This window comes from Myotis daubentonii, chromosome 9, assembly GCF_963259705.1.
Source record: "Myotis daubentonii chromosome 9, mMyoDau2.1, whole genome shotgun sequence".
NCBI classification, from domain to species: Eukaryota; Metazoa; Chordata; class Mammalia; order Chiroptera; family Vespertilionidae; genus Myotis; species Myotis daubentonii.
The window spans coordinates 77,572,293-77,591,917 of NC_081848.1; the positions used below are offsets into that span (position 1 = coordinate 77,572,293).

The 19,625-nt window shown below is 47.7% G+C and overlaps 1 protein-coding gene across 3 annotated transcripts; it reads left to right on the forward strand.

Annotated features, from left to right (window-relative positions):
• The first annotated feature begins 368 nt into the window (after window positions 1-368).
• LOC132241282 (CD59 glycoprotein-like) lies at window positions 369-17,891 on the forward strand. 3 transcript variants are annotated; one of them, XM_059709736.1, is made up of 5 exons: window positions 369-455; window positions 5,518-5,596; window positions 9,198-9,299; window positions 10,092-10,226; window positions 16,274-17,891. In XM_059709736.1, exons 2-5 carry the CDS (start codon window positions 5,530-5,532, stop codon window positions 16,471-16,473), a joined length of 504 nt encoding a protein of 167 aa, XP_059565719.1. In that variant the 5' UTR covers window positions 369-455; window positions 5,518-5,529; the 3' UTR covers window positions 16,474-17,891. The 3 variants fall into 3 exon arrangements, with proteins under 3 accessions (XP_059565719.1, XP_059565721.1, XP_059565720.1); XM_059709737.1 differs by lacking the exon at window positions 369-455 and adding an exon at window positions 3,126-3,278; XM_059709738.1 differs by lacking the exon at window positions 10,092-10,226 and having other exon boundaries at window positions 384-455.
• The last annotated feature ends 1,734 nt before the right edge of the window (window positions 17,892-19,625 follow it).

Consider the following 19,625-nt stretch of genomic DNA (forward strand, 5'->3'; position numbering starts at 1 on the left):
AACCATTGATGGGCTGCCTCCTGCATGACCCCTGTTGGAGTTCCAGCCGCAAGCCGGGCGCATGCCCTGACCAGAATCCATCCGTGACCTTCTTGTTCATAGGTCAGGTTCAACCACCCAGCCACGCCAGCCAGGGCCAATGCAAGCTTTTAAACCCGTAACAGAGTTTTATCTTAATCTAGTCCTGGCCTTGCGTCTTTTCTGAACCTAAGCCGGTGGCTGCCCAGGGTACCCGGGCCGCCTGCGGTGCCCCCAGGGGCCTGCAGCCTGCAGCCTGCAGCCTGCGCCTGTTGCGTTGGTAACCGGGACTCCCGGACCGGGGCGGCTGGGCGGGGCCGGAGCCTGAGGGGGCGGGGCCAGCGCGAGGGGCAGAGTCCCGGGCGCCCGGGCTATAAAGGTGGCCGGTCGGCACCGACTGCGCGGCGCTGGAAGCGGGACCCCGGACACGCTGTAAGGTAAGGCCTGGCGGCGACGAGCAGCGCGCGGAGCTCGGCAGGTACGCGCGCCCGCGGGCAGCTGGGCCCGGACCGCCCCCCGCCCCAAGCAGGCCGTGCCTCTCCCGGCCCCCTTTGCAGACCTCCGCGCCTTGGGGACGGCCCCCGCTTTTTCCCCAAACCCCGGGGCCGGTGTCCTCCCGAGGCCCTGCCCTTCCCCCACCGGAGGCGCCCGGTTGCACGCTGTAAGCTCCCCAGAGAGCCTGGAAGAACCCCGGCTTTCCCTGTTGACCACAGAGAACAAGGGGGGCGCAGGCACTCTTCCCGAAACACCCCAAATTCCGCGGGCCGTGCCCTCCACCCCTTCGGGAATATTCTCCTCGAACCCTGACCACGGAAGGGAAGCCCTTGCAGTTTAGGAAAAAGAAATTGCGCCTTGAAAGGAGGTTAACGCCGTTCCTAAATGGCCACCGACATTCTGATCTTAACGTACAGGGTCTCCATTTTGAACTTTAATAAACCGGGCAGTGCTGAAAACCAGGCATTTTAAGTCCAAGTTTGGTGTGAGGTTCTGTTTTTGTTTGTTTGTTTTAACGTTATTTTTATTGCTGACACTGTTACCCATGGAGGTTTTGTCTTCCTGGGCCGGCTGGGGCTGCGCTCTAAATAGAATCTGACGGCCGCCTGTTAAATGTTCAATCGTGATGTGAATGGTTGTGAAGGAGAAGCGGGCTCTTTAGGACATTGGAAAATGTGCCTACTCACATGTTCCATTCTTTGACACGTAGGAACCTTTTGATGAAAAATAATGGCTCCTCCGCTGGCCACGCCCCCGCCCCGGCGCCGGGCGCGCCGTGCTCGCTCTGCCCTAGGGGTTGGCGACTCCAGGTCTGCAGCGCCAGTGCGGGCTCCGGGCCCCCTGGCCAGGGAGCTGGGCAGGCCTGCGGGCCAGGTCCCTGGCCCAGGCTCCTGGCCCAGGTTCCGACAAGGTCCATGGCCAGGGCTAGGGCTAGATGAAGACCTTTAAGAAAAAATTTTAATTGCTTGTTTGAGAAACGTGGATTTTTTGTTCCACTTACACCTGCTTTGGCTGAGTCTTTTGTGTGCCCTGAATGAGAGTGAACCCTCAACCCTTTAAAACCTAGGAAAGTTTATGGTGTCCTTCGATTTGTTATTAGGAAACAAACAAAAAGAAACTGCAAGACTTAGATTTCCCCGTGTGTTGTTTTTTTTACTATAATATTAAAATGTATTTCAAAACTCTTGTGCACACGCCAGCCTCACATTGAGCCCTGCTGTTTACTGGTTGGATAATCCAGAGTGAACTACGTACTGTCATTTTCTGATCAGTAAAACCATAGAGCTTACTTTATTAGGTGTTACAAGGACTAAATGAGATAATTCATGGAAAGGGCTCAGTTTGGCCCCTGATATGTGGGGACCAAATGTGGCTGTTCATAGTTCAGTTCCCCATGTTCCCCACTGGGGACAGCTTACTCCCGTTCTCCAAGGCGGGCGGGCACCCAGAGGGAGGTGGCAGTGTTCCCCAAAATGTGGGGAAATGTATGACCCCCAAAGCAGATAGGAAGTTGCCTTACTGTGGACCAAACATGCTTGAGATTTGTGGCTTCTGTATTTTCAAAGTAGAAACAGGAGATGCTGAACTTTCTTGTAAGAAAACATCCCATTAGGCTGAGTGGCTTGGAAGATAAAAGCCCAAATAGAATGGATTTTAGGAGAGGACAGTGGTTATCTACTGGAATTCATCTTCAACAGCTCCAAGTACAACCTCTTAAAAGGATCACATTAGAAATTCCGGGCCAGCTCCTAAACCTCAGCCAGACAGTCACAAACAAACCCAAGCCCAGACGTGCTTGAGTTTTTCAAAAGAAGATGATGTTTTTTGCCTGCCCCCCCATAGCTTCATTAAATGGTTGACTCCACGAAATATCTTCCTTAAATAGCTGGCTCTGCAGTTATAATCTAGAGAGCAGGGCCATGAGTAGACTCTGTAATAAGAGGCCCTCTGGAAAGTCCTGGAACACATTTCCGAGAAGGCCCTGGTAACAGAAGCTTCAGGTTTGTGTGGTTTAGGGAGGTCGGGGGTGGTTGACTCTGGCAGTGGTACCTCAGAGTGGGAGGGGCTGTTCAATCTGATGTGGCTTTTTTAAAAAATATATATTTTATTGATTTTTTACAGAGAGGAAGGGAGAGCGATAGAGAGATAGAAACATCAATGAGAGAGAAACATGAATCAGCTTCCTCCTGCACACTCCCCACTGGGGATGTGCCCGCAACCAAGGTACATGCTCTTGACCGGAATCGAACCCGGGACCCTGGAGTCCCCAGGCCGATGTTCTATCCACTGAGCCAAACAGGTTAGGGCAATCTGATGTGGCTTTTTGTTTGTCTCTCCCTACTGATGTGGCAAACCTCCAAGCCCTTGACACTGCTAGTCACCAGGTAATGTTAATAAGTTATGAGTTACCAGACCCTGGTGAATAGAAGGGTGATCCACCCAACTGTGGCTTTGCATCTCATCTGTTGCCTTGGGACAGGTAACTTATCCCCCAGGGCCTCCATTAATGAACTATAAAGTAAGAACATTGGGTTTTATCTTTGAGGACTTATCTAGTCTTAAAGTTCATCAGCTTTTGAGGCCCCAGGCTCCCAGGAACAATAACTATAAGTCTTGGGCATCTGTGAATCTCTTCCCTGGCGGTCTCCGTCTAGCAAGTTTATTTCGGAAGCTGAATTCACAAGAAGTCTCCCCACTAGAGAGTAACGGTGGTGAAGCACTCACACCTGGTCTTAAATACTGTCCTACCATGTACCAGTTTTGAGGTGAGTGCATTAGTTTAAAATTGGGGCTGAAACAGATCACTGCACACTTAGCAGCTTGGCACACCAGTATGACTCTTACAGTTTGTAAATAAGAGCCTCACCAGGCTCAAGTCAAGGTGTTGGCGGAGCTGTGTTCCTTTCTGGAGGCTTTTTGGGAGAATCTGGTTCCTTCTTTCTAGTTAGCACAATTACAGTCCTTGTGGTTGGAGGACTGAAGTCCCATTTCCTGGCTGAGTGTCAGTTGAGGACAGTTCTTAGCTTTCATAGGCCGCCTGTTTGCCTCAGCTGTGGCCCCTTCTTCTTTCTTAAGAATCAGTAGTAGGTGAAATCTATCTCACTCTGAAGCTCTTGCCTCTTCTGTTTTCCCGTATCTCTGAGACTGCTGCCTTCCTCTTCCTCTTAAATGTAGTCACCCAGCTTATTTTATGCATTAGAATCAAAGGAGGTGACATACGGGGGAATCCATGAGATTCATTGGTAGTAGATTAGGGAGGTGAGAGAAAGCAAACCTGATTTACCTTGGTGGGTTGAGGATGGTTAATAGTTAACATTTACAACACATAGGGATGGTATTCAGGGAACAAAATCACAATGAGGAATGGTTCTGTGGCTTCATGCTCTGGTGTGGCGGGTGTGCCCTAAAGGGTCTGGCAAAGGAGAATACTCTAAATTCCAAAGCTGTGTTATCTTAGATACAAAAAAAAAAAAAAAAAAAACACCCACAAAAACACAAAACAACAAAAAACAAGATAGGTTCCTTAAGGTACAGACTAACCTTTGACAAGGAAGCTGTAGACCTATGACATGACTACCTGCCATGACCTGCTTTTAATTAGGAATTTTTATATTCAGACCATCCTGTATGGTTACTTCAGTTTCTGAGTCCACGCAGGACTCCCCAGGCTTGTCAGGTTTAGTATGTGGGCCCCTTTTTTCCACAGACAATTAAAAATCTCCATGTGTCTTGACTTCCTTAGCAGACAAAAGAGGGTTTAAGGCATTCCAGTCCTCCCACCTGTCCCCTGATGCCCACTGCTACACATCTAGGCATGAATGTAGTGTGGACTAGTCATCAAAGTTACCTGAGTAGGAAATAGGCCTCTGTGATCCACCTTCAGCATAGTCAACTTTTAGTGGAGAATGCCAACAGCATGTTGCCAGTCGGTGACTGAAATTCCCAGGGCAAACAGGATTAGGAAAGATGGGAAAGAGGATAAGATGTATGTGGTCAGCAGCACATTTCCCAGGAAGATCCGCCAGTCACAGTTAGACAACGGGAGGTGGAGACAACCCATTTCTTAAAAATAACCCAATAGGAGACAATAAGACCTAGGCGAGGGGTGGGGGGATTGTTAACCCCATAGTCCTCAGCCAATGAGGAACCGGGAAGGACTCTCACACACTAGGGATAAATTGCCTGTGATCCCTGCTGCTCTGGCGTGCCTGCTCAACCAGACTCCCAATCTTGCAAGACTGCATTAAAGGTCTCATTTTCACCGGACTTCATGTCTCTGAGTCCGTTATTTGAATTCGGACAGGTGAGCATTTCTCACACCTGGAACTCCATTTACTTCCCCAGAGTGACCAAGGAGGTGTTCCCATTATACTTGCTAAAGTGGGGAGCGGGAGCTTCCAGCATGCTGAGCTGTTGCCTCCTGTTCTGCTCCCGGGTACATGGTGGTGCCCTCCAGAGTCACTCCTTTGGCCAGATGCCCTTAGAGGCATGGCCTGGAGAAGTGGCCTTCACTAGGCTCCGGCGCAGCCAACAGCACTGGGTGGAATGACAGCAGAGCAGGGATTGCAGTTGCTGTATTAAGTACTTTCCTCACATTCTCAGTTGACAGAACAGCCTTCATGGGGAGAGCAGTGCTGTTCCCACTGTTTGGTGAAAGGGTCCAAAGCTATTATAGGTTAGAGCTGGGGTGGGGCCCGGGCAGTCCTGACTCCGGGCCCTGTGTGCTGTGACTCCCCATGGCTGCCCCTCTCACCAGGATCGACAGCCTTTCTTTAGTAAGCTGAGGTCTTAGGGCAGGAGAGGGGACCAAGTGCTGCCCCCTCTGAGAGCATCCTTTGCTTTGTGGCACCCCACCTGGTAGATTCCCTGTGTTTTCTTGGCCTGCTAGCTCCCTCCCCATGTTCCTGAAGCCCCCCAGACCTTTAATTCCTGGTTTCTGAGATAACCAGTCAGTAGTCAGTCGTATGTTGGTTCATGACGATTCTTTGTGTGTCTTCCTTCCAGATTCTGTAGACAATGGGAAGCAAAGGAGGGTTCACCCTGCTCGGGCTCTTGATCATCCTTTCTGTCCTCTGTGATTCAGGTGAGTGGTCCGGGGACATGGATCTCGACCATCTGGGCCCCCTTGGCCACACGCTTCCTTTTCCTTAGGCCCCAGAAGACTGAGCTGATGCCACTGGCCTCAGCCTGGCTTTGGTGGCTTTGCCTTCCAGTGTTACAGGTCCAGGGCTGTGTGACAACTCCTTCCTATGTTACAGGCTTGCCCGCAGCGGAGCGCCTTCTGGGATTACTGCCATTCTGGGTTACAGAGCAGCTTTTGGGGTAGGGGATGGGGCGGAGGGGGTACAACTCAGCAGCTTAAGTTTCGTCCTCTCACTACAAGCTGCTGGGACACCAGTGGACCCATCTTTACAGAGCTGTGCTCTGTCCTGCCCTGACCTTTATGCACCGTGATGAGGATGGTGCTCATAGTAACAGCAGTAGCAGCTAATGCTTCTAGCATTTCTGTGCCAATCACTGTTCTGAACACTTCACAGGTATTTACTTATTTAATCCTCACGCCAACCCTATTGAGTAGGTACTGTTTTTATCGCCATTTTACAACTGACAATACTGGGGCCCAGAGAGATTAAATAGCTTGTAAACTATCCCACACAAGTGGCATAGCCCGAATTTGAACCCAAACAGCTTGGCACCAGACCATCTGCTCTTAACTCCTTCATCGCCTGGCCGCCCCTCCCTGGCTCCTGGAGGTATTGGTGTGTTTCTGAGTCTTAGCCTCTGTAACACTAGGAACACCAGTGTGACTTGCTTTTTGTCATCATAAGGATCAAGTTTTTCATTTTCTGCCTGTGTCATACTGGTACCGCCAGTTTTGTGGGGGGAGGGGACAGAGAAGGAAATAGTGCAGTGAGCAAAAGGAAAAAGGCATCTGCCATGTTGGAGCATGGCTTACATATTAGTCGCTCTAGTGGCTACCATATATTGAATGCCTATAGCGTAGTAGGGACTGTGCCATGCCCACTCTCATTGCATCCTTCCAGCCACCCCGTGAGGGGTTAGTGTTGTTAAACCCATTTTATAGTTGAGGAAGCTGAAGCAAAGAAGAAACCAGCCCAAGGACACATTTGAATGTCCTTTCCCTTTGGGGTGGCAGGAGGGAGAGGGGGGCGGAGAGACTGGAGAGAGAAGTGATGACTCTTCCCCTTCCCACCTCCCTCCCTACCTCTCCTGATTCTAGCCAGGGTGGATTGTAATGTGGCTCACCTACATTACAACACTACATTACTGTCTGGATTCTTCTAGCCAGTGTATTTTCTGTAGTTAGAATAACCTGGTCATGCCCCTTCCAGAATTCTGTTTATGGCACAGGCCTGGGTCTGGGGCCATCAGCTGTTCTGAGACAGGCCCCTCGTCGGACACTCAGCATCTGGAGCAGATCCTTCTGCCCAGGCTTAGCAGTGAAAAGATCCAGCAGCCGACCGCTGACTTACTGCTGGTCCCTGACCTGGGTCTCCCCCATAATTTGTGCCATTTTCTTCTCTTTCCCACTCAGGATGATTAGGAGAATGACATGGTTAGACCAAGCTCCGGTTCAGAACTGGCAGCTGTGGCTTGAGGCCAGCTCGCCCACTTGGTAGCTGTGTGAACTTGGGCAAGTTAGTTAACGCCTTAGTCTTAGCTTCCCCTTGAAAAAATGGTGATGGAGGTCACGGAGCCCTCCTCTTGTAACAGACTGAGGTTCACATATGGGTGTCCAGATGTGTGAACACTGAACCAGTGTGTCAGCTCTGAGCACTTCTGTCCACTGAGGTCCCAGACGTGAGCTTCCGTTCCTCTGTCTCAAGGATGGTCAAGAAGGCAAATGAACTCTAGCTCTAGCCAGGAGAAAATTCGAGGCCATGGGCAACCAAAGAGCCAGGCTAGAACTATCCCTCCCTCTTCTGTTCTCTTCGCTCCTGCGTGAGCACACATCAGGAGCAGAGCAGAGAAGAAAAAAACTGCCTCTTGCCCCTTCTCATGGTGGCTCCCCTGACATGCAGGCATGAAAAGCACTTCCTGGGGAGAAGAGGCAGAGTGGGGTAACGGAGGCCTGCCCCAGGCATGGCAGACTCGCCTTACCTGGCAGAAGGCCAAGGGGAGGAAACAGGTCAACGTCTCTAATTAGAAGAGGGTGCGTCCGCATGAAACAGGAGCATTATCTTGCAACACTTTCCTGCCTCTCCCCATGACAGATGTGCAATAGGACCTATCTTTTTCTTGTCAGCGTTGATATAAAATGGAGAAGGAAAAAATAATCCAGCAAAACCTGAAGTCTACCTAGCAAAGAAGAACCCTAAGAACATGAACAGGAGCAGAATTGATTTTCACATCAGAGAACCAAAGGCAATTTGCATCCGATGTAGCCGGTTCTTGTGTTCAGTGTCACTGCTAATGCCTGGATGCCCCACCTACCTGGGCTTAAGGTGTGCGGCTGCTGTCTCTCCCTGGATTATGTGGGCTTCTGGCGATGGGTCAGCCACTGAGCAGGGAGCAGCTTCAGTGAGGGCACCTTACCCAGAGGTTCTCATCTCTGCAGAAGCCAGAGAGCAAATAGTTGAGGTTTTGCAGGCCAAGAGAGAAATTCAAGGATATTCTGTAGGCTTTTATGTAAATAATGAGAGAAAACAAATACAGATTTTCAATTGACAAAATTTGAAATGTTACAATTGAGTACAGTTATTTGTAATACAGACCTACTAATGGGAAGAATGGAATTCTTTTTGGGAGAAGAACATTTTGCTTACTTGGGTTTCAGAAATTTGTGTTCCCTCTCGTCCAATCGGTCGCAAGTATTCATCCGTTAGTGCTGATCTGTAATGAGATGTTCCATAGTTCATCTTTGAAAATGTCTTTTCACACAGGGAGCTACCACCAAATACTGACTATTAATCCATGAGAATGTGATTTCATAGAGCATATTTGTTGCTGGGAAGGCATTTATGGAATTTTGTTAACTTATTCAATTTCCAGTTGAAATGGTTAATTAGGACAGTTATATGGATTTTTAAATACGGAAATTTCTTTTGCACTTGCATCAGGGTCCAAAAACTGTTGCTAGAATTGTAGTTTTGTCAGCAGGGGACAAGGGGATCTCTGCATCCTCAGTTCTTGTCTTGCTTATGGGGAATAATTCAAACAAGAGACAACAACAGCCAAAGCAGACGAGGATTTATTGTAGGAAAGCGATACCCTCAGAGAGGACCTGAGCAGGCAATTTAGCTGGCTGAGACCAAACTGAGTGCCCCCGATATTGGGGAGTTTAGAGGATCTATACGCCTAGATTGGCATGCCCCTAGGCAAGGAGCTAGTCACACCCTCCCTCATATCTCACATAGGGGCTTGCTTCCTCCATTGTCTATTTTCAGTTTGTTACATCTCACTCTTATTTCCTCTATGTCCCAGCTTAGAGGTCCGCCCAGAGGTCAGCTGCCTCTCCCAGCCTCTTCCAGCTTATATCTTTCTCTCTGCCTACTCTTAACAGTCTGAGCTTGGAGAAATCTACCTGCTGCAAGTGTGTGTGGGAAAGGAAGCATGCTGGCCTCTGCCCCGTGGTCATGGAGATGGTGGGCTTCCTTCTGCAGCCAGGAGGGCACGTGAGTGCTGGTCTACCAGATTCTGACGGCTCTTCTTCCTGATTCTAGGTCATAGCCTGCGGTGCTACAACTGTCCCAACGCTGTTGGTGCGTGCACTGTCGCCACCAACTGTACCGCTAATGAGGATGCATGTCTCTACGTCAAAGCCGGTAAGAGCCTCCCCTTTCTCTCCTAAGGGTAATGGGATGATGGAAACCTGGAAATACGTACCATTTAATAGCATCAGCTACATGCAGCACTAAGCACTTTTCATGTGTTTTTAATTGAATGCTTCTCACCTACCACTCAGGGTAATGTTTTGTATTCTCAGTTCTTAAATGAGGAAACAGAGGCTCAGATTAAGCAACAGACTAAGGACAAGTAACCAACGCAGCATTTGAATGTGGGGACCCGTCTATTCCAATGCTTATTCTCTTAGCAGCAATGCTGGCTGCCTTCCCGTCTTTTAAGAGCCTCCCGGGTGTCAGAGTCTGAGCAAGTGGCTAGGGATGCAAAGATGAGGAAAGGAGATAAAATGATGGCAGAGGCCTGTTTATTAGCTGTCAGAAATGTAAAAGGGGAAAAGCGTTCCTGAGTGTGACAAAGGCAGGTGCCACCCAAGGTTTGTGGCCTCAGAGAGCAGGACACTCAGGGAAATGGGGTTGGGGACTGCTAGGACTGCAGTTCCCATATCGGTCAGGCCCTAGAACAGCCGTGGGCAAACTACGGCCCACGGGCCGGATCCAGCCCGTTTGAAATGAATAAAACTAAAAAAAAAAAAAAGACCGTACCCTTTTATGTAACGATGTTTACTTTGAATTTATATTAGTTCACACAAACACTCCATCCATGCTTTTGTTCTGGCCCTCCGGTCCAGTTTAAGAACCCATTGTGGCCCTCGAGACAAAAAGTTTGCCCACCCCTGCTCTAGAAGCTCTATCTCCATAATCCTATTCATACAGGATCTAGGAAGTGGTGGACAGAGGAAAGAAACAGCAAAGCCGTGCCCTCTTCTGTTCTTGGTGGATATGGTTCTGGGTTGAATCTATGTGTGGAAATGATACTGGCCAGGAACAGCTATTTCTGGGTCTCCTTAGGTAACGTGCAAGGAAAAATCCCCCAGACTCACTTCTCTAAGAGATAAAAATAAAAACGTCCTTCAAGGTTATATCTTTTACCCTCTGCCACAAACTCTTCACGGTGGGGACATCAAGGAATGTTGAACAGCTCCAGTAAACTCATGAAAGCCTTGGGAGACCCGCAGGTTCAGACACACCCCATAGAAAGGAAGGAAGATCAATTTCCCCAGAAAGGAGATATCCTTCAATAAGTAAGAACACATTAGGATTACCCTGTCTGAAAAATAGGCGTATCTGTTATTTTTTTTTATTTTTTATTTTATTTTTTTACAGAGAGGAAGGGAGAGGGAGAGGGATAGCGAGTTAGAAACATCAATGAGAGAGAAACATCGATTCAGCTGTCTCTTGCACGCCCCCTACTGGGGATGTGCCCACAACCCAGGTACATGCCCTTGACCGGAATTGAACCTGAGACCCTTGAGTCCGCAGGCCGATGCTCTATCCGCTGAGCCAAGCCAGCTAGGGTGTATCTGTTAATTTTGATATAAATTCCTGGAATGCAGATCAAGTTTCAAGCCCTCTATACAAGGAACTTGATTCTTTAGAGGCACAGTTCCTTGGCCTCTGGAGTACTCTATCAATTCACTGTTAGTGTAGAAAGCATAGGAAGGCCTCCAGAGAGAGAGGGAGAACGTAGTCAGTCGCTTCACAGATATTCGGCACCAGTTGTATGTGAGCAGAGACCTGCTTCTTTCCTAACCTGCCACCAATAGGTTCTTTATAAAAGGTGTGTGTTTGATGGTAGAGGTGGACTAGAGCCAAAATATTTTTTCCAGCTCTCAAATCCCATTCATTGTTTCTTATCTCAATTATTAGGCTTTTATTTTAATTTTTTCCAACTTTATTAATGTAAAAATTGGGCATATTTAAGGTGTACAAGGTGCTGATTTGATGTCCATATACATCATGAAATGGTGACCACAAACAAACTAATTAACACATCCATCACCCCACATAGTTACCTCTGTTGTGTGATGGAGAACACTTAAGATCTATTCTCTTAACAAACTTCAAGTATACAATACAGTGTTATTAACTATAGTCACCATGCTGCACACGGGTCCTCAGGACTTACTCATCTTAGAATGACTTGTTAAGCTTTAAAAATGCTTGATGTCAGCAATGAGGCACACTTCCTGGAAAGGCCAGAGCCAGAACACTGACTTCACCAAATGCTGGCGAGGATGTGGAGCAACAGCAACGCTCATCTACTAGTATTGCTGGTGAAAACGGAAAATGGTGCAGACAGTTCGGTAGTTTCTTCAAAAAACTAAACATACTCTCACCATATGAGTCAAACATTGTGTTCCCTGATATTTCCCCAAACGAGTTGAAAACATACATGCCCACCTTGACCTGCATACAGATGTTGGTAAGTTTTATGTATAAGTGCCCAAACTTGGAGCAACCAAGATGGCCTTCAGTAGGTGAATGAATAAATAAACGGGCACATCCAGACAGTAGACTAAAAAGAAATGAGTGATCAAGCCATAAAAGGCATGAAGGGACCTGAAGTGTATTTCACTATGTGAAAGAAGCCAACCTGAAAAGGCTACCCCCCACATCATTCCAACAACAGGACATTTTAGAGAAGGTCAAACTCAGGGGACAGTAAGAAGTCAGTGGTTGCCAGGGGTTAGCTGAAAAAAGGGAGGGGTGATGAAGTAGAGCACAGAATTTTAGGGCAATGAAACTGCTCTCTTTGATACTATAACAGTGGATACATGTCACACATTTGTCAAACCCCTTAGAACAGCCGTGGGCAAACTACGGCCCGTGGGCCGAATCCGGCCCGTTTGAAATGAGTAAAACTATTGAAAAAAAAGACCGTACCCTTTTATGTAATGATGTTTACTTTGAATTTATATCAGTTCACACAAACACTCCATCCATGCTTTTGTTCCGGCCCTCCGGTCCAGTTTAAGAACCCATTGTGGCCCTCGAGTCAAAAAGTTTGCCCACCCCTGCCTTAGAATGTACAAAACCCAGAGTGAACCCAAGTGTAAATTATGGACTCTGGGTGGTAATGATGAGTCCCTGTAGGTTCATCAGGGGGAAAAATGTACCATTTTGGTGGGGGATGTTCACTGTTTGGGAGGTGGTTTGGGGTGGGGGTGCCAGGGAGCTGTATGGGAACTCTACTTCCTGCTCAGTTTTGCTGTGAATCTAAAACTTCTCAAAGATAAATCTAGTTTTTTAAGAAGGGTAATGTGAATCTTAATTATTTTCTTCTCATGAAGGTAAGTCCCCTTGCTTAAGCTAGACATCTTAAAATAGATATATTCTCTGAAACATCCTGTGACCCGGGTACACACTCCCACCTCTGCCTCCTGTGGTTCGCCCGGCTTGCGGGAAACTGTACTTACTGGTGCCACGTTTCAAAGCAAAACCTGGTTCACTGGTTGAGCTTTTAAAGAGAGAAGGCAGAGTGGCCTCCGCAAACGTCTCTAGAAGCAGAGTCCCGGGCCCAGTGGCTTGACAGTTGGGCACATGTGAGTGACATCCACAGGCAGCACACGCTTCGTTCTCGAAAACCATCTTGCCCGGCCCATTGACTCAGAAAGTAGCCCCGATTATTACAGAAATTAATCAGGCAGAGGCCTCAGCTCCAGAAGGAGCCCTGAGAAGTGCTCTTCACAGGCAAGGCGCTGTAATTACACAACAGAATGCCATCCCCAGCCCTGGTCTCCATTTATTACAACTTCATACGTACTCGGTCGGCGAACCAGGAGGTCAGGGTTCGATTCCCAGTCAGGGCACATGCCCGGGTTGCGGGCTTGATCCCCAGTGTGAGGTGTGCAGGAGGCAGCCAATCAATGATTCTCTTTCATTGATGTTTGTTTCTATTTCTCTCTCCCTCTCCCTTCCTCTCTGAAATCAATAAAATATATATATTTTAAAAAAACAAAAACAAAAAAACAAAACCAAGTAAGGCAGATATTAACAGAGCATCTAAATTCCCCTCCAGCTCTGGAGACATCAGCCTGGGGAGGGCACACTGTCATAAACACCAGGCACTGCATTAGCGAAGGCATTTAACTACTTTAGCCACCCCCACGCCCCAGCTGTAAAATGGGAATGCCTCTCTCCTGAGGCCACCGAAGCACTTAGAGGTGAGAACGGGTATCATAGTGCTGTGCAGATACTGTCTAGAGGAGGGGCAGGTACTGGGTGTTCACTGAAGCACTATTTACTGGCATCCTGGCCGGGTCCTGGAAGTTTAAACCCTGTACAAAAGTGTCTGACGACGGTGGCACGTGATCCTTGCCGGAACCGCCTGCTGAACACAGGCACCCTAGGACGGCTGTGCGCTGCTGCTTGGTGAAGGTAGGCTCAAGCCAAATCTTCAGAGAGAAGGTGTGCCAAGCAGAGCGAGAAAACCCCTAACATCCCAGTGACTTGGATGTAATCCACTTTTATTTGGGTGCTTCTGGTCGTGGCTTTGGTGAGAGACGCACTCTCGTAAGGTTGTTATGCAAATAAGATAATTCAAGTTAAGTGCTTGGCTGGCTCACTGCAGGACACTTAGTAAGTGGTTCATCGGTAGCAATTATTAATAAAATTACTCTCTCTTGCCCTAACCGGTTTGGCTCAGTGGCTAGAGCGTCGGCCTGCGGATTGAAAGGTCCCGGGTTCGATTCCGGCCAAGGGCATGTACCTTGGTTGCGGGCACATCCCCAGTAGGAGGTGTGCAAGAGGCAGCTGATCGACGTTTCTCTCCCATCGATGTTTCTAACTCTCTATCCCCCTCCCTTCCTCTCTGTAAAAAAATCAATAAAATATATTAAAAAATAAAATAAAATAAAATAAAATTACTCTCTGTTCTCCCCAAGCTGTTAGGCTTCCCTAATTAAAAATCTGTTAGCTTTAATGCTTTCCCAGTTCCAGTGCCTGACTACTGTTCCGTAAAGCAGTAACTTGTCCTATTCAACAGCATCCTCTAGTACAGTGTTAGAAGCATACACTTAAATATCTATGATCAAACATGTAGAGCCGTTGGAACACTCTGCCAGCCTCTGCCACTTACACTTCACTGTGGGTCTCAGAGGTTTTAAGCCGCCTGTGAAAAACAGCCAGGAAGGAGTTGGGTGGGGTGTAGTCTCAGTGAGTCACCAGGGTGAGGCAAGTGGAGCTTATCAGGATTTGGCACCTGCCTGCACCTCTGCAGACTGTGTGGCGAGAGTGCTCGACACAGGAACACTGGCAGCTGTCCCTGAAGCCACACAATTCAGTTTTCCCCTCTGTGTGCCCTGGTGCCTTTTGGGCTGCTGGCTCTTTGCTGTAGCTTAGGGTGAATGTTTGAATGAGTGAATCTGTGTGTGGGCCCTTTAAGAAGGTGCCTGGGTTTCCAGCAGATGGAATCCCCGCTGATTTTTACAGCCAGATGTGGTGGAGACTCCTCTTCCCAGCACTGGTGCTCCAGGCTGGGGGACCTGGCGTGGGGCTGGGACCCCTGACCCCTCATGGGGGACCTTTGCAACCAAGATATCCCTCCTGATTCTCAACTGCTGCATGTGGGTGTGAGTCCAGCCTGTTTCTCGACTCTGTCCTCCTATCAGTCTCAACATGGCTTCTTCTTTATATCCTTAGTTACAGGAACTCCATTCACTAGTCTTCAGATAGTTCTCCAGGGTGTTCTATAATTTAGTGGTTATTTTGATGTGTTCATGGGAAGAGGCAACCACAACATTCATCTGCTCCACCATCGAGACCGGAATTTCTCATTGTAGTTTTGATTTGTAATTTCCTGATGACTAATGATACTAAGCATCTTTTCATGCGTTTATTGGCCATTTGTATATCTTCTTTGGAGAAATATCCACATCCTTTGCCCATTTTTAATGTATTTTTATTATTGAGTTGTGTTTTATGTATTCTGACTAGCCTCTTATGTCAGATATATGATTTGCATACCTTTTACCCTCTTTTGTGTATTTTTTAAAATATATTTTTATTGATTTCAGAGAGGAAGGGAGAGGGAGAGAGTGATAGAAACATCCATGATGAGAGAGAATCACAGATCGCCACCTCCTGCAGGCCCCACGCTGGGGATTGAGCCCACAACCCAGGCATGTGCCCTTGACCAGAATTGAACCTGGGACCTTTTAGTCCGCAGGCCGATGCTCTATCCACTGAGCACCACCGGCCAGGGTTTTATGTATTTCTTGATAGCGTTCTTTGAAGCACAGACGTCCTTAATTTTGATGAAGTCCAATTTATCTATTTTTCTGCATATTTTTAAAACTCAGGCTCTTCCACATCAACACCTATGGGCGTATGTCATTACTATCCATATGAATATCAGTGTGTGGAGCTCTACAGTAATTTTTTCAGACACTTCTTTTATTAATGGGCTGGTTTTGCCGAAGCCGGTTTGGCTCAGTGGATACTGCGTCGGCCTGCGGACTGAAGGGTCCCAGGTTCGATTCTGGTCAAGGGCATGTACCTGGGTTGCGGGCACATCCCCGGTGGGGGGTGTGCAGGAGGCGGCTGATCGATGTTTCTCTCTCATCGATGTTTCTAACTCTCTGTCTCTCTCCCTTCTTCTCTGTAAAAAATCAATAAAATATATTTTTTTAAAAAATGGGCTGGTTTTATAGTTTATTACAGTTACAGATAGTACTGGAATGACCATGGGGAGGCATATATCTTAACCTTTTTTACAAGTGATGTCATAAAGTCTAGAAGTTGAATTGCTGGATCGGTGTGGGTGTGTATTTAAAAATCTTGATAAGTCTCTTAAAACATCAGTATGATTGCCTGTTGACGCCCTTCCACACACAGTCCTGCTGGCTCTGACAAGACTTTGGTTTTATGGGAAAGTTCCACCGAGAGCTGTATCGTCACTTAACTGTTCCCCTTTGCAACCCAACGGGGATGCCCATTCTTGCCCACATGTCTCTATGGCCACAAGGTCAGTTCTCAGGAGTAGAATTGAGGGCTCCAAGGCAGGTACGGAACTTGACCCACTTGCTTGCTTACCCTTGTGAGTGTTTCTCCCACAGACACACGGACAGTCTACCGGTGTTGGAAGTTTGAGAACTGCAAGTACAAAGACGTCGAAAAAGTATACAGAGGGAGCCATCTAAAGTACGAATGCTGCCAGAAGGACCTGTGTAACAGAAGCGGTGGGACGAGCATAACGGTCACCATGGCTCTGCTGGTGGCTCCGCTGCTCACAGCATTCTGGAGACTTCTTATCTAAATCAATACCAGGAGAGAGTCTCCTAACTCCCTGCTTCTGTGTATTCCTTCTCTCCTTTGCTGCCACAAAAGCTTTCTATTTTCTTACTGGATCCTGTTGGGAGAGACCGAAACTAGCTTGAGCAACTTGGATAAGAGAGAGGGAGAGACCTGGAAAACCAGTCCTGTGTGCAGAGAAGGCCCCTCTGAGGGAAGACGTTTAGGAGTGAAGCACGTGCCATGACAGCTAGGTTAGTTCCGTGCTGCCTCCTCTGCTCGGTGCCGCAATAGCTTGACTAGATTCTCTGCAATCGTCAGTTGTTTCCCCGCTTGTTTCTTGGATGATCGGTGCTTTTGGGGGGCGGGGGTGATGGAGGAGAGGGGTTCTTTTCACCAGTGTCTCTCACAGGGGATGCTTTCATCCCCTCCTTCTATGGCCCCTGTGTTGCCACGTAGGCATGAGGAATGTTCCAGATGTGGGCTGTCAGGGGCAACGGGATTCTAAGTGCAGAGTGATTGGAATGACATATTCTCAACTAGAAGGTGTCTGGCAGAGTAGGAGGTAAGCTTTCCAGGTGGCAGGGCATAGAGGCACCAGGTCTGCCCTTTAGAGAGGTACCAGTGGCTGAAATCTGAATTTTCTTCTTTTCCTAAAATTTGTATGGGCTTTGCTGTCTTTCCCTAAAAACAACTTAAACACGTCAGTTAATGGTGTGTTAAAGCCATTCCCCTCCCCTTTTCATTGGAGTGATGACATATTTTCACTTTGTCACACAGTTCAAGACTAAATATTTGGACATTCTTTGCGACAAGTGATTTACAGTATCGTGCTGCTTATTTTGAGTATTATCAGTGGGAAAACCCTCGTGTGTGTGTATTGGGAGAATGCAATGGGAACATGTCACCTCGAACAGCAGCAGGCCCACAGGGATGTTCTACCTGCTGACACAAGGCCTGTTGACTGCTAGCTGCCGTGGCACAGATCATGCGATGTTCGTTTGTAAAGGCTGTTAGCATCCTCACAAATGTCAAGATTTTGAGAGCTCTACCAGTTTCCTAAAGAGAGACCCCTTCTCAGGAGGCAGAGTTTTGCCTTTTGTGTGGGGGGGGGCTGGTGAATAATTCTCAAGATCTGGTAGATTTAGTAACATTTATATTCTTATAACCTTGTCTGCTTTTAACAGCATAGCCTGACTTGCCAATGAAAGTGAGATTTCTTGATTAACATTTTAAAAAAAGCCTTGATTATGTAATCTGTGTGATAAAGCGGGAATGAATAATGCCTTTTTGAAAATAAAATATAATCAAATGCATGCGTGTGGTCATTGGGCCCAGAAGGATAGCAGCATATGCAACATGCCCAGTGACGAGAGGGCGTGGGCAGTGCCAGTTTTCTCCTGTTGATGCCACAGACAAATAAAGACTTCCTCATCCAAACCTGCATTCCCTTGTTGCTCTGTGCTCCCTGTTGGCTCAGTGTTTCTTCTTACATCATCTTCATTCTGTTCCAAGACAAAATCGTTGTGACTCTGCTTCACAGGCCTTTTTCTGCCTGAGGAAGTACTGACCATGCCACTAGCGTATAGGATTATTCACCATAAAACTTTTCTTTGTCTAAACTGAAGCTTCCTGTTTGTGCACACTTCCATTATTTTGGAGTAGAATAAATGACCACAGGACTGCTAGGTGGGTGTCTATGTGGGTCCGTTGTAGGTAAGGATGTCCTTTCCCCCAGCATTTATCTGGGTCCAGAGCCTCTGGGATGGGTGGGGGGACAGCATGCACCCTGCAGAGGGTGGGTGCACTGAACTGGGGGTCAAGGTTCTGGGATTGTGGAGTGGGGAGCTTCTTTTCTGTGATGAGCTCTGCTAGGCGTGCTGCCATTCCCATCCTCGCTATTATTGGCTACATGCAAGTTAGCCAACCCCAGTATGTTGGGCCTATATATACAACTAGTGCTTACGCTGGCTCAACTCACCCCACTCAGTCTGGCAATATATTTTACAGATACGTCAATATCAACCAACCTGGCCCTTGAATGTGTTGGTGTGATATGGTGCTGTGCCCAGAACTGAAGCCCAGCATTACAATTCATAAACTCGACTAGTATAGCTAAAAGGGGACCTGGCACTGAATTCTTCAACAGGGAATGTCGTGGTCACAACTGGAGGGCTTACTGTGTGCCGGCCACACTATTTGAAGCACTGTGTATACGACTTCATTTTGCTCTGTAACTGAATAGTATTGCCAATACCCAAATCCATCAGAGTGTTTACAAATCACCTTTCTCTACTTATTTTACGGACTGGCACTGTGTGCCTGGGCAGCTGCCCAAGGAGTAAAGTCCATGTCATGCATAACTCCCTCAGACCTGTGTTGCTTGAACTGGTTTGAGAAAGTTTCTGTTCTTTGTAAGTAAACATCACTGACCAAGATAACTACTAGAAGAGTTAACTGACAATTGCTAACTAAGCCACCCTTTTCCCTGAGCTATGGAAGAAGTTGGAAACACACTAATGATTGGAATGGAAATAGCATATACATTGTGAGTAAAGCAGCTTTGAGATTTTTTAAAATTTAGATTTACAATAAGACCTCTCTACAATAGACCTTAAATGCAATACATTTGCAGCACGGTTGTAAAGGGCCCCTTTTCACGCCCCTCTCACTGACTGGCTCTGAGGCCTTGCCCATGCTACCTCACCACTCCGACCCTCTCATCATCAGTTGTAACAATGGGACCTGCCATAATGTCATTGGCTTTTTAGCCACGTGGCTTCTGCTCCCCCTCCCTTCTGATAACAGAACCACAATCACCTGCTGGGGAGTCGCTTCCACCTGGAAGTGCAGTCTTGGGGGGCCTTTTCATGAAGGGGGTCTGGCCGCCTCTAGCCAGAAGCTGGGCAGGGAGGGTCTCTCCTGCAATTTCAGTCTTGAGTGGAGTTAGGCAAGGACTGAAAATCCTTTTTGGTTGAAGCCGTGAGTCTCCCAGGAAGGTTACAATGAACAGACAACTTAGAGAAGCTTAATCAGAGTCGGATTCTCTTGCATAAGAAGGTGGGCAGCTCCTGGCATTGGTTCAGCTGCTCAACACCATCTCGGTGGATGCATGGCATATTCTGGGTCTTTCCCTCATGTCACAGAGTGACCTCGGACTGCCAGGTCCAAGGCAGG